Source organism: Salmo trutta, chromosome 12 (genome assembly GCF_901001165.1).
Source record: "Salmo trutta chromosome 12, fSalTru1.1, whole genome shotgun sequence".
Taxonomy (NCBI): Eukaryota; Metazoa; Chordata; class Actinopteri; order Salmoniformes; family Salmonidae; genus Salmo; species Salmo trutta.
This window is the reverse complement of record NC_042968.1, coordinates 24,792,000-24,804,078: the sequence shown is the minus strand read 5'-3', so window position 1 is coordinate 24,804,078 and position 12,079 is coordinate 24,792,000. Positions and strand designations below refer to the sequence as shown.

Genomic DNA, 12,079 nt, shown 5'->3' with positions numbered 1-12,079 from the left:
AACTGTCTGGCTTTTTAGAAAAATGTCCTCTTTTCTGTCCGTCTCTCTCGCTGCTCAAATAGCCACCAAGCCTCATTAGAGCTGGGCCATTCATATGGTGAAAGACTGGGAGTCACACAGACCCTTCTGAGAGGACATGGAGAGTAGCAGCTAGCTAGATGCTTGAACAGGCCCAGATCTACTGGGCCTGAGGGAGAGATGAGTGAAAGGCACTCATCTCTCCCTGAGGAAAGCGAAATGGCTCTATGGTCAGCCTTAAAAGACAGAGAAACCCTCCTAACTAAAATGCCAAAAAGGTTTCTTTAAGCAATATAAATAATCATGGAGAATAACATCAACTCAATGCGGCTGAGATGTGTTATCTTGATTAGATTCCAGCACATTTAAAAAGCAAAGAATTGTATCTATAGATACATTTTCAGCTTTAATCACAATCATATTGAGGTTAATAAACACTCACATGGAAGGTGATAATTGTAGATGAAGTTGTAAGGGCTGAAGGAAATGTTAAGTGAGATGTTTTGCGTCTACATTTAACGGGTGAAAGCTCAGTGGGGTTGGCCAAACGAGGAGCTGCACCTTTTAAATGTGCTCCATTGTGAGGCAGGGGAGAGCAAGGGAGAGCAGGGGAGAGCAAGGGAGAGCAGGGGAGAGCAGGGGAGAGGAGAAGGAATGCTAAGTGGGCCCCTTTGCCTAGTCAACCTTCAGTGGGTTGCATTTATCTTCATCTTGTTAGACTAAATGAATTAACAATCTCCATGTTACACACTTTCTCCTTTCATTACATCAAATAATGGGAGAGATGCAGGAGGAGGTCCTCTCTACTGGGATTAGCCAGGGACTGTTACAGATCTCTCTCTGTCACACACACACACACACACACACACACACACACACACATAATCTGCTCAAATATAATCACATGTTCTTCATAAATATGCAGCTAAATTGAAACACTGCTTCTCTAAAACAAAGTTGGCTTCTAATGTGAGTAAGAACAGATCCTATTCCACTAAAATACATTGTGCACTAACTGTATAATTTAGTGAATTCTTTCACTTTGTTGCAGACATACTGCTCTGCATGTGAGATCTAAACAGACTGACATTATTTTCTAAGACAGTACAAAGGCTCCTTGCTACATTATTAATATAAAGTTAACCTGTTTAAAGTTCTCCCTGGTGTATTTTTCACAATGACTATTCCTCTGCCTGCATCAGCGCGCATTAACAACCAGCATCATTTTCTAAACTGAAAATGGGAGATTGGTACATTTTACAGCTATTGCAATTATGAATCAAAACAAGAAGTGATGACTCATTAGTGTAAAATAATGACTAGTCTGCCCAGCGATATGTTAGTGAGTGACGCAGATGAGTGACGCAGATATGAAATGTGAAAAGTCATCTTAAACATCTGCCCCTCTGTCAGAGCAGAAGTGGAACTTCTGGGCCACACAGCTGGGGAGACGACTGAGTTTAATAGACAACATGTCCTTTCAGAGTACTACACAGAAATAGATGTATTAACGAGGCACAAGGCAGAGTTGCTGTCATACTTTCACATAATTGCACTGACAGAGCCCGCTTTGACCCAATTCAGTTGCTTAAGAAAATGTGTTGTGGTGCTAGCTACACTGAAGAAACATGGTCCGTCTCCCATACCCCTCCCCTCCTGTTTCTCCCTCCCATTCTCTCTCTCCCTCCGACCCTCCCTCCCCAGGACACAACAAGCCATGGCCAAGCAAAAGGCCAAACCCTGAGGCAAAGCCTGCCTTTAATCTTGGCCTGATTGTTGAGACCTCTGTCCTCCAATCACCCGAGCATGTGTGCGTGATATCGTTCCACTGGCTCTTCTCATTTAATTAAAACAGACATTGACAGAAGGATGTGGATTAGGAACCGTAATGATGTATTTACTTCAATGAATCGCAGTGTTCTCTCAGAGTAATGATTCCGACAAAGAACAAAAGGATATTGCTACGAAAGACGCTAGCAGTCAAAGGTCATGTTTTGTCTATGTGGGTCGATTTGGGTCTTCAAGTTATTGGGCTGTAAGAATCTCAGTTGGATTTAAGAGGTGTTGCTTTCTTCAGCCCTCCCCCACCCTCTGTTCAGCTAGATATCTGCCCAACTGGTGCTGCTTCAACAGGTGGCTGGAGTCAAACACAATCCTCCACTCTGTAGCATTAGTGGCCCAGTGGAAATGACTAGAGGCAACATACCTTCAATAATCCAACACATGCCTGAGTATGATCCCAAGCCTCCGGCCAACACTGGAGTTGTAACACTCACTACGCCTTGGAAACGGAGGCTACATGCAAATTAAGTAGAAGAGTCTATTTAAGGACATTTCTAATAAATAGGATTTTTGAAGATATATGTTTGCTTGGAGTATGTATATTCTAGATAGGGTAACCCAGAGAGCTTTTGTGCTATATTTGGAATTAAATGGCTGATCTATACCGCCTCTCAAATCTCACTTCATTCTGGTGTGCTGGGCAATTGACTGTGAATTTCCTTTGCTCATCCTACGTCTTTTTACTGCTGTCTGTGTAGAGAATAAGGACACTCAATAGTAACCTTTCAAACTAGATACTAATAGGGTCTTTTAAAATAGGATCTAAAGCTGTGTTATATCAATGGCATTATCACGTCCTTTATTTTACCGGGTTCCAACAGTTCTGAGGGAAAAAAATGCTGTTAATTTAATCAAATAAATGACCTTTTGAAAAAAAATCAAAGAGGATTCATTAGCTTTACTAAAGTTTGGCTGACAGCAGCTTTGAAAGGCAGATCCTGCTGCTGCTGCGTCTTTTAACGAGACACCATTAATTAGGCTGCAACATTCAAGCCTGGAGAAGGTTGTTCACAAGGAGAGGAAAGAGGAGCCAATGGCGAATATACTCACTTATTGACTTCCTCCGTGTTATAACAGCACAAATTCACAGGATGGGTTTAAAATAAAAATAGCATCAAGGTTACTTTTTTTTTAACTTTGCGGTCAAGTACAAACACACACACAACAGGAAACAGTACATCACAAACCAAGCCCCACCCTGACCCCCACCCCACCTGTCCTGGCCATGAGTCTAGAAGATGGGACAGACAAAAGCATGCAGTACGAACACGGAAACCTTAGTTTGAGAGGCACAGTACCCAGGGGTGAGATGGGGGGGGGGTCTCTCTACACATCTGTGTGTGAGGTTAGAGTGACAACTGCTTTCAGTCTGACTATGGAGTGTGGTGGGTATCAGTGTGAGCATGCCACAGAGAGCGCTCTAGAGGGGGAAAGGTGGAAGTGTCTATTCTACACTCACAACATACAGCTGGGGTGGATTCCCAGACACACAACCCTCCCACCGACCCCACCCAGCCAGGGAGGGACGTGATCTAAGGGTAGGTGTCGGGAGCTGGAGCTGTGAAGGGACAGATGAGTTTAGCCCCTGACCCCCTGACCCCCTGACCCACAACTTTACAACAACAACTGAAAAAGAAACTAACCTCAGTAAAAAGCTGCTACGAAGAAAGCCCTCCATGTCAGCGTGTGGGGTTCTGCGGCAGGAGAAATACATAGAGAACCATTTTAACACTGAAAAAAAGCAACATGCAAAAAACACAGAGCAATGCATGCATCTTTCTCTTCTAATAAGGTGTGTCTTTAATTAAGGCAGTGTTGAGGATAGGAAGCTCATCCTCTCTTCTTTGCATTGACATCATTCATTCTAGTCTTTCCTCAGAGAGGGGAGTGGATTTGCATACAGCAAGGGCCTGATGATATGTTTGTAACAAATAAACCCTTTCCTATTGATCCTAGCGCAGCCTTCTTCCTAAGCCCTCTCCAGAGTGACACATACATTTCTGTAACCGCTGAGCCCTGCCAGACCAGCTTCTGGCAGGGCTCAGAGCGGTAGGAGGAGCAGCCAGAGGTGGTCCAGCTGTGGTCCATGTGTGGCGAGGGCTCTGTAGCTTCTAGGAGCCCTACCACAGGGGCCGAAGCTGGAACAAGCACCGCCATGGAGGTGGGAGGGTGTGGTTCACAATGTCACTGTTCGGAGAGGTCGTTCAGAAGCCTCGCCCGAAACATTTTGGAAGCACATGGCTTGAAATGATTCCCAACAGGTTTCATTAGCCTCTGTTATTGGTCTTCAGAATATTGTGATTTTGGACTGCTGTGTGCTTCTCTTTAAGCGCTATCATCAACATATTATTACAGAAAATAAACTGGGTGCGGAGCCGTGGGGTGAAGGGTTGGAATACAAGTACTTCAGTGAATTTAGTAATTACCAGGAAATTCCCTTTCAGAGAGACTGTAAAACAGCCAGGATCTTCCCTATCTGACAATGGTAAAGTCAGCAGAAATAAATATGTACAAGTCATCACACCCATTCATAGAAAGACACACAGTGTAGTTTCAGCTTGTTATTCAATTGTCTCGGTATTACACATCGTCACATCCCTGTCCTGTAAAATACATCACCATCTCACCAGCATCTGATCAGCCAAGAGCTAAAGCTGGAGTGTGCTTTTCAAAACCCATGTTAGAAAACGCAATACTCAGTAGCGGCAAAGAAAAAAACCTGCTGTATCTAATGAGTGTTTTCTCCTGCTGTAACAGTCGACTCCCTTGTAGACGTCATCATAAATAACACACATCAGAGCAAAAGAGATCCAGCATCTTGGCCCTAAATGCTTTCAGTTTTTGGGACATGGGTGTAATTTGCTGTTTTTTCCTCTCCTCTCCTCCAGTGAGGCTGTGGAGACAAAGCCACTGAGAGAATGGAAAGAGTGACAGGACCAAGGACACTGTGCCTTTCAGGCTAGCCTGGCCAGCACTTAGCAGGGCGGTGGACCCGCGAAGCCCAGTGGGCTCAGCCGACACTTTTCTCACAATCAGGTGTCTGAGGAGGGGGTTAGGCCAGTGACGCCGCTCTGCTCTGCTCCCCGCTCCACTACACTCAGCCCTGCTCTGCTCTGTTCCCCACTCTACTCAGCCCTGCTCTTCTCAGGGCACATAATACCAACATCACACCAGTGACAACGTGAGAAAACAACAGTCAAATCATGCCGAACCAATCAAGCGTGTCTCCTCACCACTCTGAGAAGAGTGTTAAAAACACACACACACTTCTCTCTGCACCTCCTCTCTCTCTCTCTCTCTCTCTCTCGCTCTCTCTCTCTCTCTCTCGCTCTCTCTCTCTCTCTCTCTCTCTCTCTCTCTCTCTCTCTCTCTCTCTCTCTCTCTCTCTCTCTCTCTCTCTCTCTCTCTCTCTCTCTCTCCTCTCTTTCTCATCTTTAGTAAGGGGACTGACTCAAACACAGAGAAACACACGACATAACTGCATAATAGAGCGACATCATGTGCCAGTCGATTATGCCATTGGAGTTTATGCAGTTGAAGTTTAGATTCCTTGATAACAGGTTAGCAAGACAGGCAACAAGGCTATGGAAAGCCACAGGAAACTTAAACTAACCTAGATAAAAACCCACTGAGTGAATGGACAGTGAGCCATAGAGGCCGGGTTCCTTTGTCATGACACTGAATGCATGTCTCATGCTTTAGTGGCTCCACAACATAGACCTTCAGCAAGCTCACTGTCTAGCAGAGGACCAGCCTGCCACCAGGACAGGAAGTGCCTGTTTCTCTCTATCTCTGTCTGTCTGCCTGTCCATCTCTATCTCTCTGTCTGTCTGCCTGCCTGTCTCCTTCCCTCTGCATCTCTCTTGCTGCTTGGACACATTCTGTTACTGTTTCACAACTATCTTTCTCCTTCTCTCTTTTTCTCTCTTCCTCCCTCTTGTCTCTCTGCCTGTGTTTCCTCAGCAGTGTGTGCTGTCTAAAACTCCATTGTGGTAATGGAGACAGATGAAGCACGTCGCCCTATGGAAGTACAGGTACGGTTTGGAGACTGAATTCAGGAAAAAGTGACTGAGCCACATTGTATTTGCTCCTCTCCATAGATCCATAAAGAAAACAGGGGAGCCTGGAGTTTTAAACTAAGAGCAGGCCACATTTCAAGGGTAGCGTTTTGGTGAATGAGAAATAGGGAGGATAGACAGTGTTAAAGGACAGCTAGCGCTGGACTCACAGAAGCCTTTTCGAAGAACGGACCTCTGCCAAAAGCTGCCTCTGCCCAACCAACTCTCACCATCTGCAGTAAATGTGCTCCATTAAAGCAGTACCATATGGACAACAAGCTAGCTATTAACACAGCTTCAGCATGTCCCCCTAACCTAGCACAGATTTCAAACTTCCAGTCAAATTGACTGCTGAATTAATGCACCACCACAGCCATGTGGGTCTTGGCATGGAGCGCTGCTTCCAGCCTTCAGTCATTAACAGCCCAGGCCAGCTCAGGGCAGAGCTGAGCCCAGCGGAGAGAGAGAGACTGAGAGAGAGAGAGAGCGGCTGAGCCCAGCGGAGAGAGAGAGGCCACCTACAGACAGACTCTACTCCACCATGTCTGACCTGGTCACTGGAAAGTGACTTTTAATTAATGGGAGAGTCTGGCTATAACCTATGCCTACATGTCAGCCCAGGCAGCTGAGAGAGGAGAGGGGAGAAGAGGAGACTGCTCCCTAGCTGGGTGATGACGTAGAGCCAAGATGGCACTGATTAACCAGGGTGTGGGGACGTTAATTCCTCTGGGCCAGGCGGCCATGTTGACGCCTCTCCTTCTCTCTGAGTCATGGGGGGACCCACCCACCGCTCACAAAGCTCTCCTCTCTTCTCCCAGAGCATGACGCCACGGCTGCCTGCAAGCCCTTCTCCCACTCATAGACGAGCATACACACACACACACACACACACACACACACACACACACACACACACACACACACACACACACACACACACACACACACACACACACACACACACACACACACACACAAACTCTCGCTCTCTCTTTCTCACACACACATGCATACACACACCAAATCAATTACAGCTCTGTGTCTTTAACCCGGCCCCAAAGGTTCAATAAATTATGTTTTTTTGTTTTTTTCCTGTCACAGGTCCTTAGATTCTGTTCATAATCAGAGTGGAAAACACACTTTCCCTCTCTCTCTAACAGCATGGATGTCTACAATGCCTTGCACTAACTCAAACTACAGGAAGGGAAGCGCTGCGTGGCTACACAATAGTAGGTCTTTGTTAATAGAAAGTGCTCTTCGGTAAAAGGGGTAAATTGGACTTTTAAAAGCAAGGAGGGCCAAGGCACTCTTCATATAATTAAAATGCATTTATTTGCATGGTATGTTCAATGGAATAAATATTTTAAAACTCTGACGTGTTTCGGCAGCGTGGCCTTGGTTAGGGAGTTCAAGGTTGAGTCTATTTGTTCCATTGAACATGCCATACAAATAAAGGTTTTTAATGAGATTAAGAGTGCCTTCGTCCTCCTTGCTTTGTACTGTTAGTACCTGCTGGCTCTGGTGAGAATACACAAGGGCAGTATATTACTTTCTTAGAGCACGTAGTCTTCCTTTCTTAGGAAATATAGTCATCTCCATGACTCAGTATTGTACTCCATAATCATAACGTCCTCTGTGACCCTCTTTTGTGACCTCAAGTCAGGCTTAAACAGGAGAATGGAGGGAGAAAAAGTACAAATGACAAATCCCAGGTAATTAGGAAACATTTGGCTGCTGACTATCCAGTGGCTGACCATTCAATGAGGACTTCGTGATGAGGTGAATGTCAATGAGATGGTTTAATTGAGAATGCTATGGTCAGTTAAGGTCTATTTGTCTGGTGTCAGCTTTTTGTCTACGTGCGTGTGAGAGTGCATGTGTCATACCCACACACTTTTGAGAAATTCACACAGAATTACACTTGCACAGTATAACACAAACACACACACATACACACACACTTGGATGTGCCACTCTTAGTTCTGCTTAATCATATAAATTCTGCAGCGTTCTGGATGAAGAGTGCTGCTTATATTAAGTATCTCTGCTCTTGACCAGTGATGATATTAAGATTCCCTTGTTGAGCAGCGATTACATTTCTTTTTGAACATAAACCAAGCTCTGGGTGTAATTGCCTTGTCATTCAGAAGATATTTCATATAGGAACAACTGTGGTGTCTTAATTTCAGGCAATGAATTAATCCATGATCCCATGGGGTGTTATATTTAAAGTGGGATCCTGGTGGTAAGAGGAGGAAGGGAGTGGGTAGGAAGGGGGTGGGAGGGGTGAGAGAGGGGTAAGGAGGGATCTGTCTGACAGGCACAGGATAGAGTTGCTGCTGCTGGCTTGGAGAGAGAGACACTAAGTTCAACCTGTGCTGGGGAAGACACTACAAGACTACCTGTGAGGAAACTAACACAGCGGAAAGGAGCCTTGCATGTTTGCAGGGACAGGGGTTGATGTTTAAGATAAGGCTCCAGCCTCATACATGTGGCAGTGATGTGTGTGGGAGCATTTCAGACCTCTCAGTTGCCAGAGGAGATGTGTGAAAGGGTGGCCTACTGACAGCACTGGGAGAGGATCCCCAGGGTTCTCCCATCTCCACACACACACACACACACACACACACACACACACACACACACACACACACACACACACACACACACACACACAAACCTAGGCTACAACTACACCTTGACTAATAGTGATAGTGTCCCATCTCTCCATCCCCCTGAGGTAGAGCTGCCAGATGAGTAGTGAATTAATTTGTGAGGCACTCCAACATTAAGAAGGTGTGTTGAAAGGTGTCTGCTCATGTTTCAAATTAAACGGGCTGCTGGTCAGCATTAGCACCTCGGCACCCGCCAGCAGCCGCTTGCCTCCGACACATAGGGGGCTGGGGAGGGAGCCTATCCACCGTTCACACTGGAATAATTACAACATGTCAGGAAGAATTAATTTCCTCATTTTTCAAAAGGATACACAGAAATTACCATGTTATTATATGACAGAGTCCCTGGGAGGATTGTATTAAATGTGATTTCTAGCACAGCCCACACAACAAATTAAAATGAGAAATAAGATGGAGAGAAGCAGGGCACGGAGCATATGTTTATGGCAATGACTGAAGCCAAGGGACCAGAAACAACCATCTTCATTTCATTTTATTTAAATCAGGCCGACACAGTGTGTCTGAATGACAGCGCCTGCTAATGGGCCCAGATTACAGGCTCCTTGGTATTAGCAGAGACCCAGCCACTTAGTGGGGGAGTAACGGACGCTAGGTACTGGGTCGGGCTACACTACAGCAAGACCATCTGAGCATAATGCAGACATTACCACAGGCCACCCCTGCGCCACCCTCCAGGACAAACAAGGAAACAACTTCACCGAGCTTACAGTACTTTCATGTTGAGATCAATTAGGCAGGGTGGTTATTTCAGACAGTGGCAGCTGATTTCTCAGAAAGATCAACTGACAATGCTTTCTCACTGTGAGCTGTTCTCAACCTTCATTCTTCTCATCTTAAAGCCAGTCACAGTGAAGCCATGTAATTAACTTAAAGAGTAATGACATTATACTATGTCCAAGTCAATCATTCCCCATTCGTGTTGGTGTCTAACTTCTTCAGAAATGTAAATGTAAGTTTACAGAAAAAAATGTATGTTGATACTTACAAGTTAATGACCCCTGGAAGAAAGACAACAACCCTGGCAGAATTACACCATGAGGAGAGAATACTTATACTCCATCAAAATGGCTTAGTATTTTTTCTGTATTTTTCTGTACTGTATTGACAAAGATAGCCTAAACAAAAGTACATTAAATGAAGTAGCACCTTTTACATAACTCAAACAATAAACATCTTAACCATGGGGGAAATGTGGCTCATTTTCAAGTACCCACTCTATCCATCAAAATGCTATCTCTCCTATCAGTCCAATCTGCCCAACTTCATTGGAATGGAAGACATTTTGTGAATGGAATCCAAACTTTGATTCCAATGCTTTTCACATTGCTTATGACCAATGTTTCACAATGTGTTGTTTATCAAATATGCGACCAGACGCCAGCTAAAAGCATACTGTACTTACAGAGATGGTTACTCAATAGAGATGACCTCAACACTTCCTATTATCATTATAGGCACAATAATCCCACCACTTTGACATAAAACCACAGTCGAAATATGTCTGTCTCTCAAGAGGGAGGTCATGAATTGATGTGGTCGTTTCTGATTTCACCCCGATGATGAGACCACTTATGTTACACTCAACGGATACTTTCTCAGCATCTCATCCAGCAACATGACTGTATCTTCATGACCAAACAGACAACATTGATGCAGGTTGCTAAAACCATGTCATTTTCACAGAACAGACTTTAGAGACCCGTGCCCCAGCATCCCCACCAGAAAGGACTTGGGGGTTGCGGGGTGGGGAGAAAGTGGATACATGGGACCCGTGCCCCAGCATCCCCTCCAGACAGGACTTGGGGGTTGCGGGGTGGGGAGAAAGTGGATACATGGGACCCGTGCCTCAGCATCCCCTCCAGACAGGACTTGGGGGTTACGGGGTGGGGAGAAAGTGGATACATGGGACCCGTGCCCCAGCATCCCCTCCAGACAGGACTTGGGGGTTGTTAGCTTAATCCAATCCAACCCAGGCTTGGAAAGAAAGAGTTTTTAAACTCTCCCGAAATGGCTGTCATTAGAGTCCAGCACTCCCCTGGGCACCACAAACTTCAAAATAATTTGCGAATCAATTAACTGGATACTCTCAACGCAACGGGCATTTCACACTCCAGGGTCGGAACGCATTATCAGCCGGAAACGATTCATGGTGTTTTGGGAGAAAAGTTCATGGTTGAAATCATTAATTCATTTTACCAGACTTTTAGTTATGCATTACTTTCCACAGCTGGGGAAGCGAGAAGATTAATGGCATGTTCTCAGGTCCGTTTTCTGCACTATATAGCTAATAGGTGAAACTTCTCTCTGTCCTACAAGGGCTACAACTTGTGAGGAAGGAAAGCAGCCAAGTCTATACTAGGTTTCATTCTACAGAGAATCAAATAAAGCACATCAACCCATCAAAATCAGGCCTCATATCTAATAAAGCTGATAGGAGGGTATAACCCCGATAACAACAGCATGTTGCTGGGATGGCAGCTCATAGAGAGGGGATTGAAAAATGGTCATATCTAAAGGGGTTAAACACAATGTCACCAAACCTTACAACTAACAGTATCTATCAGGGTTATATGGCGTTAGTGAATGGAGGCATACTGTATCTACATACCTGTACGAAAAATCTTTCCTGACGGATACAGTTGAAGTCGGAAGTTTACATACACCTTAGCCAAATACATTTAAACTCAGTTTTTCACAATTCCTGACATTTAATCGAAGTAAAAATTCCCTGTCTTAGGTCAGTTAGGATCACCACTTTATTTTAAGAATGTGAAATCTCAGAATAATAGTGGAGAGAATGATTTATTTCAGGTTTTATTTCTTTCATCACATTCCCAGTGGGTCAGAAGTTTACATACACTTAATTAGTATTTGGTAGCATTGCCTTTAAATTGTTTAACTTGGGTCAAACGTTTCGGGTAGCCTTCGACAAGCTTCCCAACATAAGTTGGATGAATTTTGGCCCATTCCTCCTGACAGAGCTGGTGTAACTGAGTCAGGTTTGTAGGCCTCCTTCCTTTCACACGCTTTTACAGTTCTTCCCATACATTTTCTATAGGACTGAGGTCAGGGCTTTGTGACGGCCACTCCAATATTTGACTTTGTTGTCCAACTTTGGAAGTATGCTTGGGGTTGTTGTCCATTCGGAAGACCCATTTGCGACCAAGCTTTAACTTCCTGACTGATGTCTTCAGATGTTGCTTCAATATATCCACATAATTTTACTCCCTCATGATGCCATCTATTTTGTGAAGTGCACAAGTCCCTCCTGGAGCAAAGCACCCCCACAACATGATGCTGCCACCCCCGTGCTTCACGGTTGGGATGGTGTTCTTCGGCTTGCAAGCCTCCCCCTTTTTCCTCCAAACATAACGATGGTCATTATGGCCAATCAGTTTTATTTTTCTTTCATCAGACCAGAGGAAATTGCTCCAAAAAGTATGATATTTGACCCCATGTGCAGTT

The 12,079-nt window shown here is 44.8% G+C and overlaps 1 protein-coding gene across 5 annotated transcripts in view; it reads right to left on the bottom strand.

The window, feature by feature from the left end:
- Positions 1–12,079, bottom strand: part of LOC115203234 (transcription factor SOX-6) — a 193,700-nt gene that overhangs the window by 140,585 nt on the left and 41,036 nt on the right. For 4 of the 5 annotated variants that reach the window (XM_029767735.1, XM_029767734.1, XM_029767732.1 and 1 more), the window contains one exon: positions 3,504–3,554. The exons of the other annotated variant lie outside the window; for it this stretch is intronic. In XM_029767735.1, coding sequence (XP_029623595.1) covers positions 3,504–3,538 — 35 coding nt within the window. In that variant the 5' untranslated portion in view covers positions 3,539–3,554. The remainder of the gene's footprint in view (positions 1–3,503; positions 3,555–12,079) is intronic. 5 annotated transcript variants of the gene reach the window in all.